Source organism: Schistocerca cancellata, chromosome 11 (genome assembly GCF_023864275.1).
Source record: "Schistocerca cancellata isolate TAMUIC-IGC-003103 chromosome 11, iqSchCanc2.1, whole genome shotgun sequence".
In the NCBI taxonomy this organism is placed as follows: Eukaryota; Metazoa; Arthropoda; class Insecta; order Orthoptera; family Acrididae; genus Schistocerca; species Schistocerca cancellata.
This window is the reverse complement of record NC_064636.1, coordinates 19,545,964-19,564,828: the sequence shown is the minus strand read 5'-3', so window position 1 is coordinate 19,564,828 and position 18,865 is coordinate 19,545,964. Positions and strand designations below refer to the sequence as shown.

The window sequence follows — 18,865 nt, the reverse complement described above, 5'->3', positions numbered from 1 at the left end:
CAGAGCCCTCCAGTGTCAGGGTGCAACTCGCATCAGTGAAGCGGGAAAGTGAACCGAGTAATAGGCGCGATACATTCAAAATCTCGGTCAATAGAACGGAATAAAAAATTTGGAGCCTTTACTTTTCAGCATGCCCTCGTAAAGAAAGAGCACAACTCACAAGGTCTGAGGAAGATGACAACTGGGTCAGTCAGTCAAAATATTGTGCATAAAATGGAACAACAAATCAGCCGGACAACATTAATCGTCCGCACTGAGAAAACACGAGAAAAGAAAAGCTCTATATGGAGAACAACTGCATTTTGGGGTGAAATATGGACAATGGCAAAGATAGAAATAAAAATATTACATTTCTTTGAAATTTCGTGTCACAGGAGACTGCGCGTGGGGTGGGATCGACAAGTAAGGAGTAAAAATGTCCGGCAGTGAGTAAATGAGAAAAAATGTGAGGCACATATTAGGACACTATTAATCACTGAAAACTGTGGACGAAAGAACGGTAGAGGGAGGGAATCGCAGGGACAGATCGTCGGCGATTTAGGAGGCAGTAGTTTTCCCGAAATGAAGAGAATAACAGACGGAAGTGACAGGAGGCTGAGCTGCAGCTAACTTACTTTTAGAGTCAATCGTAGAAGCAATAAAACAAAAGCCTAGAAGCAGCACAGCAAAGACACTCACTGTGGTCGGAGTCTTCACCACCAGACGCGTCGTCCGGATCGTTCTCGGGCTCTGCCTGCTTCGACTTGGAGCAGATCATCTCGTTCTTGTGCGTGCGCACCATGTGTCTGTTGCGAGTGCTCTGCTGCTCGAACCTGAGGCACACACACCAAATGCTGTTACTTTCTATTTATTTATTTAGTATGCAGCCATCAAATTTATGGCACCTGCAAAACATAAGAAATTATAGGAACACAGAAATTATTGTTGAAAATAAATGGAACATTAAAAAATGGTGCCAGTTTATTACTACCTCAAGTATGTACAATACAACAGTTTATACGCAACTGCTTCAAACTGATTCGCAACATAGGCACTATCACACAATACGTCACATTTGTGACTCTTGAAGAGAAAGAAAATTTTTGTACACAAACTTAGCATACTGCCATACTGAAACACAGTGACTGCCTGTAATTTGTTTGAACTATAGCAATCTTCCAATAATCCGTGTGCGGATAGTCCAGTTTGTGGACTATTCAAACACAGTTATGAAATTTTTGGAAAAATGGAAAGCCTTATTTATTATAATTAGACAAATTACTTTCATTTCAAATATACTATTATCCACGTGCCTCGTGTGTTGCCGATGAAAGACAGTACGGGATCCGATTCCCAATCTTAGGTATCACCAAAACATTTTCCCAATTCATCTTCAAGTAAATGAGGGAACTCTACCCTTGCAGCACGTCTGCAGCTCATTTCCAATATCAGATTTCTCGTTGTTGCCACAGTTACCGACAGTTTACATGTGCTAGGAAGATGACAGATGAACACAAACACACTGTTCTAATGACTGAGAACAAATCAGAAGTTATTAATAGTAAGCAAGGAGAGAACCTACAGCACAAGTATTGAGGGTGTGGGAAAGCACACAACAGCAATCAACGAACCGATGTATTGGAATGCACTGATCTGTTAACAAAGTATCCGAGACAAAACCTGTTTCATTGTACTGATATTTTGACCCTCGAGGAAACGTGAAACGAAGTCAGGGAAAAGAACATCCCCAGGAAATATTACGATAAAAGGTCACGATAAGCTGTCCGAAGGACTCTCAGTCCGTCGTGCAATAATACTGTGGTCCACTAATATACCCAGTACGCTTTCATTGCTCGTAAAAACATGTATTATGGATTATATGTGCAGTCTTGAGCCTTTTTTAACACACATAACCTGACACTAGCCGTATATATTTAAGCTGAGGCTGAAATTTAAAACAAACTAACAAAAATTCTGTCAATCTTAGTGAGTTTGGTAGCTAGTAAAATCAAAACAAACCACTCGTAAATAGCTTTCAATCTACCGTTTTAGTTTTTGTTTTTGCTGAAAGCAGTTTCACACTGACTTGGTATGTCACAGCACTAATTTGATTCATTCTTTGGGCCACAAAAATGCAATTAATTTAAGCAGACATAAAGAATATACTGTGAACACAAGCACCACAATGGGGTTATTTATAGCCTATCTGTGTATTTCCGGTTGTTACCCTTCCCTGCAATGGCAATATAATGTTGAACTATATGTCATGCGTCACAGAAGTTTTGTCTTAACACGAACAACTCAAAGAGAACATGAAAGACTCGAATAAAAGTAATTACTTCAGACTCTTTGCCAAAAAATGCAAAATTACTTGAATACACTACTAGTCCTAATTTGACCAGAACAGCAGTACTGATAAATTCTTTGTTTGGCCTTCAGTCTGAAGATTACAGCTACAGTAATCTGGGTCCACTTTAATACACCTGCTGTGGACAAGCCTCGGCCTTCCCCCCCACTCTCCCCTCAGTCTTGAGCCCTCATGATGCGTGTCCTATCAACTGATCCCCTCTTTTAGTCTGTTTCTACAGTCAAGCTCTTTCCTCTCCAGTTTGGTACCTGTCTGACAGTTATCTGCTCTGTCCACCGAATTTTGAGCATAATTCGGTAGAACCGTCTCTCAAAGCTTGCATTCACTTTTTGTCTGGGTTTCACTGCCACACACTCCAGATGACTACCTTCAGAAAAGATTTCAAAACGTCTAAATTCGTTTCTGGAGTAAGTAAATTTCTCTTTTTCAAAAACACGTTTCTTGCTATTGCCATCTGCATTTTATATCCACACCAATTTGACCACCGTCAGTTATTCTGCTGCCCGCACAACACAGCTCAGCTACTAATTTTACAGCCTTATTTCCTAATTTATTTCTCTATATTACTCTTGTTTTACTTTTGTTGATGTTCATCTCATAATCTCTTTTCATGCTTTGTCCATTCCATAAAAGTGATCTTCCAGCTCCATTGCCCCATCTGACAGAATTACAGTCTCAAACAATGCTCAAAGCTTCCATTTCTTCTCTCTGATATTTAATTTGCAATTTCTTCTCAATTTGTTTTACTGCTTGTTAAACGAATGTTTAGAAATAGGAAAAAACCAATATATGGCTTATGGAACTGTTCCTTCCAGAAAGAAGCACAGGCCGGAGAATCCTCACAGACAGGGGCATCTGCATCGATCTGGGGCCTGGGCGAGCTGCACCTTCTCCGTGACCCTACTCGACCTCTCTCTTTTCCTCCCTAAGAAAGGAACTAACAGTTTAGACAAGGTTCAATCCAACCCCTCCTCCTCCTCCTCCTCCCTCTTCTCCTCCATTCTCGTAACGTATCCGTACCGTCTCAGCCTCAATTTCCCTACCTCCTCCTGTAATGGTTCCACCTTAATTAACTCTCTGATCTGCTCATTTCATAACTTGCCTATCTTTGTCACTCCAATACTGTTTCTCAAGAATTTCATCTCACTAGCTTGTCCTTTGCTTCTCTCTCTTCCTTTCATCACCCAGGTTTCTGATGCATATGTTAGGATCGGGACATAGTATGACCGGTATATAAACTTTTTACTGATTTGGGGTACATCCTTGCTCCATATCAGGCTTCTGACACTCTTCCGAATAGCTTCTGCTTTTCTCCCCTGCTCGTTCATTTCTCTGTCGTTTCCTCCATCTTCCTGTATCGGGCTTCCCAGATACTTGAAACTCTCCAGACTCCTCAGTCGTTCCCCACCAATTGTTATTCCAGTTGTTCCTCTCCCCTCCTTTCTTGTTGTGATAATCATCTCACTCTTACTTATACTAAATTTCATCCCATATTCTTGTACTGTTCGTTCCCATACGTCCAACTGCTCTTCTACTTCCTTCTCCTTATTCCCCCAAATCATCAGATCATCTGCAAACACCATTGCTTTCATCTCCCTTTCACCAATTACTTGTGCTACTGTACTCATTATATCATCCAGCACTACAATGAAGAGCAACGGTGAAAGAGCACTTCCCTGCCTCGAGCCATTCCTCTGTTCAATCCAAGCTGATCTCTCCCCTCCCACTTTCACACACGCCTCACCCGTCAGTGGTACATTTCCCTTATCCTCCAAATAATCTGTTTAGCTACTCCTCTGTTCTCCAGGGCTTTCCGCACTTTGCTTCTACGTACACTATCGTACTCTTTTTCAATTTCCAGATAGGTCATTAATAGATCTATTTCGTATTCATAGCGCTGCTCCTGCAGTTGTCTTACAGCAAAAATTAGATCCACCGTGGACCTTCCTGTTCTGAAACCATGTTGCTCTCCTCTCGATTCTTCCTTCTAATTTTGACCGAATTTGTGCTTCCAAAATTTTCTCAAAAATCTTTGCACAATGACTCACCAGTGTTATCCCCCGATAGTTCTTGCACTCTTTTCTATTTCCCTTCTTACAGAACGGGAGAATTATTGCCTTCTTCCGGGCTTCTGGGATCATCATCTGTCTCCACACAATTTTCATTACTCGACATAGCCACCGTACCCCCACCTCTCCTGCCGCTCTCACCACCTCTACACTTAGCTCATCCAGACCTGGTGACTTCCCTCCCTCCATCTTGCCCAATGCCTCTTCCACTTCTCCCCATGTAAAGTCTCTCTTTATTTGCTGTTCCTCCTCATCCAGGTCTCCATTCAGGTTCAGGAGTTCTTCGAAATACTCCTTCCACATATTCTCGAGTGGTCAATCCTAACTACACTGCCAAAATTTTGAAGGTTGTTCAGCCATATTTTCTGAGTATTTTGTCATACAAAACCCACACTCTCTGGTCTCTCGTTACAGAGTAACAATGTAATTGTGATTTTCTCGGTTTCTTACACCAGTTACCTTTGTTTCTATATTGACAAGTAAAACAGAGAGTAATGTAACAACATTCAAACAGAGGCAAAACTAATGCAATGTGGTTGCTGTCACACGGAAACAACTCGGCGTAGTCTCTCTGTGCCACTCTTCCACTGCATTTAGTGAAGCCACACAAGAGTTGCGTACAGCTCAACTATCCACCGCTAAAACTGTCCACGATACTGTCGTGCATTGCTGGTAACGCAGAACTGAGGGGTCTTCCATTTATTATATGATCTCAAAATGGTATGGACTGGTCTGGCAAAATCTCACCAAATCTCATTTAAAATGGGGAGGGGAGGGTGGGGGGAACAAGAGAATCTCATGAAAACTTTTTAAGTCAGAAAAAATGCATTATAACAACAGATAACATGTTGTATAATTAATCCCGGGCATAGACATTATTAAAGTGCTCACCAATCTTTGTGGCCTCTCTGAACTGAACGATTTACACGTGTGCACACTTGGAATTACCCGATTTGAAAGAAGTGCCGTGCCAAGTGTTACATTTCATTCGGGGAGTTTTCTTCTGCGTCAGTTGCAATCATTGCATGTTAGTCAGTGAGTCAGCTGTGATATTCTTCAGTGCATATAGAAGTGATGTTATCGTGTTCGACACAAATTTGCATCGGAACTTTTACAAGGAGTATGTTAAGCAACATGCCAGCAAGTAGAAACACATACGAACTGAAAGTCAACTGCCTGTGGACGGAAGATAAACTGAAGTTCACTGAAAATAATTCTCTTAGTGTTCATATAACTAAAGATACTGAAAAGCCAGGTAATAATATGGTTCCAAAGAAGATACAAACAATGTTGTCTTTAATCTGCAAAGTCATTCAAGGTTCAGTGACATTTAATTTATATAATACCCCAATATAAATTTTTTTAGTGCTACATCAAAACAGTTAATATTATTTTTGTGAAGCCATTATGTCCATCCATCCATCTGTCTGTCTGTCCGTCCGTCTAAATAACGACTCAGGCTTGGAATGTTTAAAATAAAGGGTTTTCAATCACTTGTTAAAAACACACTGTAATACAATTTCTAAATAAAATTTGTTTTTATTAGTATTTTAATCACTATTCAGAACAAAAAAAATATCATTTTTCCGCATTTTTACCAGACTGTGGGGTAAACCCAATACGATGGGGAAGAGGGCTGGGGTCGCGTACACCACATGTCACTAATGGGGAGCGAGAATCCAAATTTGAAGAAGAAATCCACGACAGAACAGAGCAGTACCGAATGCACGCTCGAGATAAGGAGTCGAGTGGGCATTACTGTTGTCAGCAGCGAGAAATGTAAGTGAACGAAACATATTTGTTTCCGAACAAGTCAAACAGTGCATACCTTTGACATTTGCACTGTTGTGCCGATGCTTTCAGGGCAATACAGGTACAAAGATAGGAAGAGGTAAGAAATCAAACGAAATGAATACTCTCTACAATAAGGGTTTAAAGACCGTAGGCCTCTTATAGAAACACATTCAGAAAATATCCCTGGAAGAACCAGGTTCCAGGTTCAAGCTTCAGGCTCATCCTACAGTTCCCACTGCTTTCAAATGCACCTAACAGCTAGGTATCACACACGACCGACAGAAAGTCCGAGTCGACTGGCGGCCGGCCCACTCACCGGCTCTCGCAATAGAAGCAGACGTAGGGGTGCGAGTCGGACATGCCGACGGCACTCGAGGTCGCACGCAGCAGCGCCAGTCCCGCGGGGCGCGGCTTAGAAATCTGCCGTCGCATCTCCTTGGCCAGTTCCGTGTTGTATACGGGGGCCGGTCGGCCGGTCGTCGTCGACGATCCGGACGCGGACGACGTCGCAGGGCGGCGTGCCGTCAGCTTCTGCAGCAGGCTCAGCGTCGGCTGGTTGAGGCTGGGGAGGTGGGCAGAGCCACTGCAATCACCACTTCACTGAGAGCTCTCCGCCGTCACTCACATTTACCAAAAAATACATGTCTTTTTTCACTAAAATGGATAGTTATTTTACAAAATAGTTCCCTTTTAGGGACGTAAACTATTCCCAACGTCTCTGCTATTTTTCCATCACAAAATAAAAATAAAAAAATAAATAAATAAAATAAAAACAAACCAACAACAACAACAACTTGGAACTGACAAGTACTCTGGAAGGGAAAGGTTGTGTAAAAAAAAAAAAAAAAAAGAAAGGCCTGACTCAATGATAACTACCACACCTGAACAAAATTTTTGAGCTGCAAACCATTTCTTTGCGAATACTGGCACACACTTGTGCCAAAGGAAAGCTCCCTTATATGCCAAACAGGCGCGTGTCGACTTCGGTTTCTTTCCGAAGCAGTCTCACTGTGCACTGCACAACAAATGTGTTGTGACGCGATTCTATTTCCGGATATGAGGGTTGTGGGGAAAAAAAACTTCTGCACTATAGCTTGAAATCTAGGGGTTAGGTTGGCAGGCCATAAACTGGGTGGGCATTGGCAAAAATAATATTCACTATTAGCCTCAGCACATGTAAATGATTGCCATAACTAGAGAATAGTGAGAGTAGCTATTTTGGTTGCATATTATGTGCCACAAAATTACTTTATTACTATGTGAATACTACGACCTCTCGAATAGCCCCGGTCCAAAGATTTCACTAAAAATTTCAGCTAACACCAAAGACTATACCATTAAAAGTGGGAAGATATTAAAAATTATGGAAAGTTTTGCTCGGAGCCTGGCAATGTAAGGATCAGAACCCTGCTTGACGATAATAAAGAAGCGACTGGAGGCACTTGAGATGCGATGTCTGTGCCAAATGCTTCTCTTGCCCACGACAAGCAGAAGGTGAATGAAGAAATACTGAACTACACAGGAAGCAGTGTACTTTGATCACAATATCAGTGGAGGAAGAAGAAGAGGGGGGGGGGGGGGGGGGAGGGGAGGGGAGGGGGAGGGAGAGAGAGAGAGAGAGAGAGAGAGAGAGAGAGAGAGAGAGAGAGAGAGAGAGAAAGTGTTTGGACTCGTCACTTACATAATTACTCTCTGGTACACTGATCTAAAAGAAGGGCAAATAGAAGGAAGGCCAATAGCAGAACTCTGAGAACCATAAGGATAGACATATTGTCATTTAATTCTTTTATTTTATTAAGTCAGCATTGCCAATATTCATTACCGGTTTATCAGCTCTGACACATTATTGCCATTGACAGACATTGTACGATACAAGAATGAAATTTTCACTCTACAGCGGAGTGTGCGCTGATATGAAACTTCCTGGCAGGTTAAAACTGTGTGCCAGACCGGGACTTGAACTCGGGACCTTTGCCTTTTCAGGCAAGTGCTCTACAGACTGAGCCACCCAAGCACGACTCACACCCCGTCCTCACAGGTTTACTTCTGCCAGTACCTCGTCTCCTACCTTCCGAACTTTACAGAAGCTCTCCTGCGAAAGGCAAAGGTCCTGAGTTCAAGTCTTGGTCCGGCACACAGTTTTAATCTGCCAGGAAGTTTCATTGTATGATACACACAAAAACTGTTTCTACCAAAAGCTAAAGAAAATAGATGTACACACTACTGTCAACAATGATAAACACAATTTTACTAAATTATAACTACATTTTACTGCAAAAATGATCATACTGAATACTTATATTTTAGCAAAACTGACAGACATACATTTATACGGAACTTTGTAAATTTAACTCTGCATGAAACATTTTAATTTTTGTATCAATATCAAACTGGCCGTGTTAATTAGCAATCCTGACTGCCCCCCTTTAGCGAACGCTGGGAAGCACCACCCATCTTGGGGCATATAATGACTATCAGTGAAGATCACTGTTAGAACTATCGTGCTGCCCAACCAATAAGGCTGAGAAGAAGAATAAGATTGGGAACATCTTGTGAAACTTTGGAGCAATACCCACTGTTTTCTACATACAGTATGCATCCCATTTATTATTGGCACACTCAAATTTGGCACAATTACTCCAAATTTTTCCTACAAACCAGTGTGTGCCTAATCTGTCGCTATCTCCACTATCCGACAGTGCTGCTGAAATTTAACTCACACACATTCCACCCACTTACGAAGAGTGTCCTGTAAAACTGAATGTCACCGACAGACTGTAGCTGTGTTTTGCTGGGTGTTTAAGAATGCTAGTCATATTGGAAAGCAAGAATCTTTGAGAGAGAACGCTTTCCAGCATTACTATTAACAATTCTATAGTAGGCAGTCATCGGGAGGAGGAGCGGGGAGGTGAGAGGGGGTTGCTTAAAATATTTATCCAACAGTTAAACACACACTGCACATCTACATTTACATCGATTTACGACGAATGCTGGAGGGTACCCCATACCATTAGCAGTCATTTCGTTTCCTGTTCCATTCGTAAATGGAACAAGGCGAAAATGGCTGTCTACACGCCTCTGTAGGAGCCCTCCTTTTTCGTACCTTATCTTTGTGTTTCTTCCGGTCAGTGCATGTCGGAGGCAATAGAATCATTCTGCAGTCAGCTTATGTAAATTTTCTCAACAGCATTTCTCGAGAAGAACATCTCTTTCCCTCCAGGGACTCCCTTTTGAGTTCCCAAACCACCTCCGTAACACTTCTGTTTCAACATTAACACGAACATCTAGCAGCCAACCTCTGAACTGTTGCGATGTCGTCCTTAACCCTGACCTGGTACCGATCCCAAACACTAGCGCATCACTCGAGAACAGATCGCACTTGTGTCCTACGTGTGGTCTCGTTTGCAGATGAACTGCACTTTCCCAAAATTCTCCCAATAAACCAAAGCCGACTGTTCGCCTTCCCTACTGCAATCCTCACACGCGTTTAAATGACGTGACTGTGCCGAGCAGGACACTACTAATGCCATATCCGAACATTATGGATTTGTTTTTCCTGCTCACATGCACGAACTTACATTTTTCTACATTTAGAGCTACCCGACATTCTTCCCACTGACTGAAAATTTTGTCAGAGTCATCTTGTTATCCTCCCACAGTTACTCAACTTCAACACCTTATCACACACCACAGCGTTATCGGCAAACGACCGCAGATAGCTGGCCACGCTGCCCGCCAAATCCTTTACGTACGTACAGAATAACAGCAGTCCTATCGCGCTTCCCCAGGACACTCTTGACGGTACCTCCGTCTCTGACGAACGTTAGCCATCGAGGACGACGTACCAGGTTCTGTATCTTAAGAAGTCTTCAAGCCACTCGCAGATCTGTGCGTCTATTCTGTATGCTCGTAACTTCTTTAACAGCCTGAAATGGCATCTACTTAAAACACAAATTAACACGACCTGAACTAGACACGCCGACTGTTTGTACACCAGGGAAGAATGTGCGTACGAAGTGATGCACTGCTCCACCTACCCTGGGCTGAGTCCTCTCTCCAATAAGTTGTTGAGGGCTCGGTCCAGCAGACCGCCGAGAGCCGTTGAGATGTGCGTCTTCAGCCCTTCCGCCTCGTCGCTGCAGCCCAACGGCGTCGTCGACGCAGCGGAACCGGTCGTCGTCATGCTGCAACATTGCCGGAATGGCACTGTAGGAAGACGCTAAAGGACAATTCTGCATCAGACGTGCCAGAAAAAACTGAACAAGAAATAGAGGAAAGAATAGCAGGTCTGTGAAAGTTAAGAGAACAACAAAGTGCAGTGCAACATAAAAAAAAAATTGTACAAAGATTATGAAAACGTCTCCCCCCCCTCCCCCGAAACATTTACCATTCCTTATTTTGAGTCATTTCTGCCCGTCTGAGACTGACTGCCACAATTTCCTCTCCTGCGGCAACCTCTTTCTCTCAGAGCAACACTTGCACGCAACATTCTCAGTTAGTTATTGGATGTATTCCAATAAGTATGTTCCCTTACAGTTTTCACCATTTACAGCTTCTCTACGATTATGTAAATTATTTCCTAATGTATTATAAGTGGCGATCAAAAAGTTGAGATTTGACAACACTGCTTCAATATACGCAACACAGTGCGACTTCAGTGTGGGTATATGAACACCGACATGTAGGCGAGACATTAATGTGGGATTTGTGTCTTTCTGACGTGTGCAATAAATGTAAAAACTTTAACTACGGCGAGATTGTTACCGAACGTGTCCAACGTGCAGTCATCCTTTTCTCGGGTGCCGAAGGACAACCACTGGCAGACAGCCGTCAAGAGAATGAAGAATGTGTACAGGACAGCAGGTCTGCCCAAAACCGCCACCGTGGAACGCCGTGGCGAGGGGTAGTGCCACTTCACAGTAACCCACATCCCCGTATCGCAAATGTCGTAATGCAGGTGCTGTGCCAACTCGTGTGGGAAACAACTGGGAACCCTCCCTACAGTCCCGATCTCTCCCTACGCATTTATGGCACCTCCGGTCCCTTAAAGAAGGCTCTGGCAGGCCAACAATTCCTATCAGAAAAGGACGTACAGCAGCAGTTACGGACTTACTCGTGCAGCAGAAATGGTGCACCGGTGGGCCGATCACCTCAACGCTCGTGGCACTTTTTCCCGATCGGCATACCAATTCGCGAACGTATAGCCTTCGAAAGGCAGCTTTTTGATCGCCCCTTATAACACACATCCTGTCACCCTGTCCCATCTGCTAGACAATGTTTTGCACAAATTCCTTTTGTCCCAGGCAGGAGCCCTGATTTCTAATTTTATTGTTTCATTTAATTTTCAGCATTCTTTTGTGACACCACATCTGAAACACTTCTATTCTCTTCTGTTCCAGGTTTCCCAATGTTCACAATTACTTCCACACGGTACTACACCTCAAACATACATGCTCAGTTAAGGCCTACATTCAATACTAGCAGACCTCTGTTAGAAATTCCCTCTTTGCCCGTGCTAGTCTGCTTATCATTTCCTGCACCTGTCATTCATTATCTTACTTTCGAAAAACCACCCCTCCTTCAAGACATTTTGCGGGCCCAATTTTTACATTAAGTTTATTGTTACTCTCACTCCCGATTCTACTGTCCTCCTCTGTCTACTCTCCGTCTGTACTCTGTGCTACATTCCAGAGGAGAGCAGCCACACGACTCGAGCTCACCTGGCCGGGTGTTCCTCCGCGACGTGGGCAGCCAACGCGTCCTTCCCTGCCAGCAGCTCGCGACAGTGCGGGCAGGCCAGCCTGCGCGGCGAGTCGGCGGACGTGCCCAGTGCCGAGGCAGCGGCGGCCGCGCCAGACTCTGACGAGCCGCTGCCGGCACCCGCCACTCCCGTGCCGGACGTCACCGGCCAGCCAATGGACCCGCCGGGGCGCTTCGAGACCGAAGACCCGCCTACTGACGCCCTCGACTCTGTACGGCAGGAGGCAAATTGTACTGAGGACGATTTCCCTTCCTTGGAAACTAACTGAAGTTGCTAATACAAAACTAATTATTCATTAATTTGCAGTCTATTCATTTCCATCACTGACAATTTTTCGGAAATAGTCTGTAAAGTAGTTCATGTGTAGTCAGCTAAACAATTTAATTTCTTATATTTGTGGAAATTTTAAGTTCAAATTTCAAAGTCAAACAACAGCTCCAATGGTGAAAACAGCTCCAATGGTGAAAACAGCTACAATTGTGAAAACAGCTACAATTGTGAAAACAGCTACAATTGTGAAAACAGCTACAATTGTGAAAACAGCTACAATTGTGAAAACAGCTACAATGGTGAAAACAGCTACAACGGTGAAAACAGCTACAATGGTGAAAACAGATACAAAAGTTGAGTAGCAAAGTGGGCAATGATGTTAACTGTTCAATGCACTACAAACTCGATAAGGCCGTTGCAGAGACAACTGTGTTGTCACGTACTGCAGGTGGGCGGACACATTTCTATGGCGCTGAGTCTATTTTACAATGTGTAATAGGCCTACTACTTTGGTACACACTTTTACTATTTGCTTTGGACATGCTGGTGGGCACAATTAATTTGCTGCAGAGAGAAACAAAACTCTCCAATGAAGAAGAACTGCAACAATGACGTCACCGAGCAGAAACTTTGTCTGTAACTAACAGTGGCAACAGACAACTGAAGTGGCAGAGAATGTGATAACGGAGGACAGAACAGGGAGTGCTGCCGAGTGCATTCAACCACTGCTTGTTACTATGGTATGGTAGTTGTCTTGTAAACTACTGACTGTCAATCATTTTGTTACCCTGATCCAAGTATAATTCAAATATCTTTGTGACTAGTCAAACTGGCCAAACATGACACAATAAGGCCCTCCATCCGTCCATATGTGGTCTGTAGATGTCATCACTGAGAAGAAGCTTCAGGGTGCAGGCAGAGTCATACTGTACACAATAAAAGACTAAATACTGACTGTAGTAACTATAAATTATGACTATGCTGCTTAATACTAGTTGTGCTTGGACAAGCTGTCTCCAATATGAAGGCTGTTTTCAGCACTACAGTGGTCTGTCTACAACGGTCCAATTAAAATTACTTTATAGCTGACATTTCACACTTGGAGCTGGTTTCTTCCAATCCACGTCACGCCTGAACTTTTAGCCACTGCCAAACTGCCACAACTGGTCAGTTCAGTCCCAGTTCCTTGTCCAGCTTTTGTTTCTTTATGTGCTTCGATCCTGAATCCTAGGTCTGGTCCTTTTATTTAATATTTCATCACACATGATAACAGCGCCCCCCCCCCCCACACACACACACACAATGATGCTAAAGAAATACAGACACTACATACACAGCACTAAGGAAACAATACTAGATCCTTCCCCAAAAGAATCGATTCAGCATCACATATATAGTTATTATAATCACATAGATCAGCTAACATAGGTAAGCCTCGCGTGTTATTGTGTGAATATGAACTTTTGAAGGCTCAAGTCGTCATTGTGGCTGGCTCACTAGAGTTGTAAATATGACTACATAACACAATGTACTGCAATGGTATAGTAGTCAGCCCACGTAACTGATGTGTAGAAGGCTGTAGTTTCAAGTCTTGTCAAACACAACAGTATTTTTTTATTTCTAAATCTAATCAAAAGACATTGCTATTATTTTTATTCGATTAACCGTTTTAAATACTTTGTCATGTCATTTTCATCATCATATTGACTTTATTTCCTCTTATTTTCCTTCCTATCGTTCTTTTTGCACTTTGAATCTGCCTGTGCTCCCCCATATAATCTGCAACCAGCTGCCAACCAGGACTGCACATCTGTTGGTAATGTGGCAGACCACGCAGCAGTGTGACAACAGTTTCAGTCAACCGATGATACTGAGAAATTAAACTTACTTTTAACGCTGCAACTGAATTTTTTATACCTCCTATTTGCTTGTAGAGATTTTCTTTACTAGGCATGACCAAAGTGATGCGATTTTAGTTTTGTAACAGATTGTCAACTGCCGTTTTCTAGGATACATTGCACATCACGAAGTTGTGATTAGGTTAGGGCACGAGTTTAAACTCAGGGCTACGAAACGTGTCGTCTGCCGCATTTCAGTCACTCGAAATCAGCTGCCGACATGGCACCTTCCATTAACACAATACATTGCTGCAGCTGTTTCCAACATTGCTCCATGTTATATGTCTCCACATACATTTTCTTTATACATAATATCTTGTTTCCTAATTTATCCCATAATATTAAATGAAAGAAAAGTGTGAAGCAATGCTGGGAACAATGGTTTCTTTCCAAAACTGGAAGTGATCAAATAGTAATTATAGCAAGGAGGTGGGGTTAAGGAGGGAGGACCACCTCGGTTGTTGCAACAATCTTAGGTGATATACACTCAATCAACATTCATAACTTTACAAACTATGACAATAGCAATTTCTAACAGCTGGTAAACTAAAGCCACCACTGTCTGTAACTCCTATACTGTGTGGACAGTAAAGGTGGGTGGGTGAAGGGGAATGTTTAGACAAATGTAACTTAACAAAGCTTTTAAAATCTAAGCACAGTTAAGAATATGAAACTTCTATTTTCGCATTCTTATGAGAAAGTTTTGAAATGTGCCCTAGTAACCACAATTCTTTAACACATGAAGCATGTTATTGTAGGCAATATGCAATAAATGAGAACTTTCATTGCAACATACAACTGCCAAAGTGATGAAAGTAACAGGTGATGATGTTTTTGAAGTAATGTGTGTGTGTGTGTGTGTGTGTGTGCCCACACATTTACTGTAAACGAACGATCATTTGAAGCAAAAAACTCTAGTAAATATGAGCTCTAAAGTGCTGAGCACCACATCTTCACTACCGAAAAAAACGTTTTCTACTGAAGAGCCGCTCACGGCTCTTAAGGAACGCATTTTAAAGCCCATGTTTAATACGACTTTTTTTTGCTTTGAATTATCATTCAATCATATCCCCGAATACTGGTCATTCCTCCTGGGACACCATATATAACTTGTCCCTTTTGCTGGAGAAGTTGGTAGCAAGGCGGTTGCAGTGGGAGGTGGGAGGTGTGTTGGGAAAACAAGCCCCTCCTATTTCTCGCAGGACAGGCAGCATACCAGAATCGAGACTGCTTTCAAAGTGCCTACTACACGTGCCTCTGCGTACTGTATTGTATCGTAGCCAGAGCTGGCACCAGGTGGAAATGTTCTGCACAAGTACAAAGTCATCTGACTTCCAATTCCTCCACTCCCAGAAAAATGATCAAGTTAAATTTTGTGTATAGTAAGGGGATGATACAATGGACATGTGTTCATAACGCAAAGACCTGAGGGGGGGCTGGCGCCTTAATTTACAGAAGTGCAATTTCAAGAACTGGGATACTGCAAAGATGGGGCAAACTGTGCTGAACAAGTAATACACGAAGTAATTAAGAAGAAATAGTGTCGAATGTATGCAAAAACCACCATTCTTCTTAACAACGAAGCAGCAATGACCACAGAGTACAGTGCGTAAACAAACAATAAGCATTTCACTGTGTGTAAGCAATTTATTCAAAAAATAAGCTTACTGTAAATTATATTCCAGTCACTTTACTCTCCTATTGCGTTTTCTAATTAGCGTTTGGGAAGGGGAATTCTTAATTTAATGATGATAAAGTATGCCAATATACTTCTGCACCACATTTTCATTTGGAACAGCAACAACAACAACAATATGCCAATGGCAGAATACTTGATGCATTGGGTCATTTAATTTAAAATGTGTCATTTCTACCATTATGGACGTCGCCCTTTGGTTTAAAAGTTAGATCGGCTAAATTTGTTGCGTCACAATTGAAATGAATATCCAGTTTTTATGGCCTCACATCACAGCAGAAAACCGGGTCTCCCGGCTTGGCTGATTTCATGTTTCGTAAATCAAATTCACAATACACGTTGTGATGTAGGCCCTGTCAACCGAACGAAAGATTACGGAGAGATTTGTCGGTGGGAACATGTCCGTGCAGACTGGAACAATTTACTAAAAATGTTTCCTATTGCATAAAAAAACTTATGTTGAAAATGCGTAGTTTATCGGACGGAAGCGGCCTCGTAACCCGTTCTCACACGTACTTGGAGATTATCGCTACGGCAGAATGATTGCACTCACCGCACGCTAAGTAAACAGCATACGACAACGACTCTGAAGACGCAGAGCTGACTTCGTGTTATCTTCTTGCATAATCAATCTCAACTCAGCATGCAGATAATCTTCAGAGGAACCGATACCTTGTTCCATGTTTATTTCAACACACTCTTTTGTTAGCACCTTTCACACGAGTACTTATCACGAAGCAGTTACGTACTGGGAGAAAACGCCCATCACACGACTCTTGTTTCGATACTTGTTGCCCCGGCCTGCAAGCACTGTGCAACAAGTGTTCGCTGGGCGCAGATACAACCTTGTTGCGCCCGTTCCTTCCTTCTATTTTTTTTTTCTTTTTTTCCCCTTCTTCTTCTTACAGAAGCCTCACCCGTTACCACGGAGCACGCGTCACGCACCGACGAACGCCCAACAAAACTTACGACTGAAGAAGTGTCTGATCCGTCATCCACATTGGCTACTACAGACCATAACCAACAGTATCTGCGTATGGGGTGAGGAATAAATTAATAGGCGGACAAAAAAAAGTTCACAGCTGTTGGCAGCTCACGATACCAACACAAACACTGAACTGTACGCCATGTTGACCTTCGGCGGTCGCTGACTTGTAAGCTGCTACGTTGGCAACGAAATTCTTGTAAACAGCTGCCGGACGAGCTGTAATCTAGCTGCATGCATTCCATTACGTTGAAACAATTGAGTGGCGCTAATACCAACGTTGCGGAGCAATACGAGCCCATTTACAATCGAGATAAATTCTTGTATTAGTCTTCAAAAGTATCAAATGAAAATATGATTTACCTTCAAAAGGATCAAATGATTTGTACACGTGGGCAAGAAGCAAGGACGGAAGACAAAATGGCAATTAACAATACTCAAAAATATAATAACAAATCCAACCCGGCACGACGGTGAAGATTCACGGGCTGGCTGATTTCGTCTTTGCTCTAAAAACATCAGTATATAGCCTTCGGTCTTCTTAGAGGGTTACGTGTTTACAGTACGTTGATTTAAAACCTGTGGTTTTAGTATAATGCGACGTTAAAAAGTTTTTGGTGACATAACGCGTTTTAATTTAATTCCAGACATGTACTTGTTTCAGCAGCATAGTTCCATAATATAATTTGCATCATACCATGTTTAAATTTTTTTTTTAATGGCACAGGGAGACTACACGAAAATTAACAACCTGAAAAATTAGGAAGTTCTTGTTACACCTTTTTCAACCACAGAAAAGCAAAATCCCGCTGAGTACTGGCATACCTGTCAGCTTGTAAAATTTGCGATGACTTGTCTGGCGTAAATAATATGCAAAATGACATAGCTCTACCAAACAACTGAAAGGTATTTTGACAGGACAGAATGTTATGTCTGCTGATCCCTGCTTCCATGTGATTACCAGGCAGTAATCAAAGTGAGTACTAAAATAAAGGCAGAACAGCAACAACTGGCCTATCGAGATTTGTTATTAGGTCATTGGAAACGAGAGTTCATTCAAAAACAATTAACGGTGACATAGAGAACGAGTGATAAGGCAACCTACTCAAATAATAAGAGTCACAATGACAAAAATGCATCACTCAGTATTTGGATTGGTCCTCATTAACTGTGTTCTCTTTGTGAAATAAGCAACTGATCATCTTCTTGAAGAAGTAATTATCTTTTACATATTGTACTACGGCCTAATTTCTATGCTTGGAATGAAAAAACTGTAGAAATTTTTTGACTGATCAAGATTCAATTCATTAATTTTTATTTTACTCACACACATTTCAGCACTTCATTATTATTATTATTATTATTATTATAGTTATGTGCATTTTGTTTTTGTGGCATGAAAACACTTTGTGGAGGTTCCTATGTTTGACAGATCGATTTTTCAAGCTACACAGGGACTTCATACAGGAAGTTACACATGCCAAGACCGTTACACGAGAAGAGTGACACAGTGTGAGAGGAGAGTGTATGTTGCAGAGAGTTCTATTTTGATACAGATAGAGCAAGTGCAATACTGTTTGCAAGTGAAATGGCGTGACTAATGGAACCAGTTACTAAGTTACACCGCTGTCGGTGAATTTCGTCGACATTGGCAATTACTTAGCCAGCCGATGTCCCCTGCCCGTGACGGGCCGACAGAAGCTGGAAACATTCTTCAAAGCTGAAGTACACGGAACAATGGGCAAGGTTACACAGGTGTGGGTGGCAGTTATGGAGAAGGAAGGCCACTGGTGTCGACCAGTCCACAGTTTCCAGGCAGATGAGGAACCGATTAGCAGCAGATGCAGATATTCTGACTGAGAACACATTCACACAATGGTTGTCAAATGCCTCCATCATCACGCAGTGGATTTCTATTGACAAGTAACTAACAATTGGTGTAACGTTCCAACTGTCATTTACGGCCTACGTTGAAAAATAGTGCCCTCTATCTGTGTCACTTTGACGTGTAGTGCAGCATTCAATAAAAGCTACTTGACCTGCTA

The 18,865-nt window shown here is 42.3% G+C and overlaps 1 protein-coding gene across 4 annotated transcripts in view; it reads right to left on the bottom strand.

Moving 5' to 3' along the window:
- Positions 1-18,865, bottom strand: part of LOC126108425 (pneumococcal serine-rich repeat protein-like) — a 105,394-nt gene that overhangs the window by 23,060 nt on the left and 63,469 nt on the right. For 3 of the 4 annotated variants that reach the window (XM_049913637.1, XM_049913638.1, XM_049913640.1), the window contains 4 exons: positions 11,931-12,180; positions 10,248-10,394; positions 6,527-6,793; positions 679-812 (listed from right to left, as the gene is read on the bottom strand). In XM_049913637.1, coding sequence (XP_049769594.1) covers positions 679-812; positions 6,527-6,793; positions 10,248-10,394; positions 11,931-12,180 — 798 coding nt within the window. The remainder of the gene's footprint in view (positions 1-678; positions 813-6,526; positions 6,794-10,247; positions 10,395-11,930; positions 12,181-18,865) is intronic. The other variant, XM_049913639.1, reaches the window with a different exon arrangement.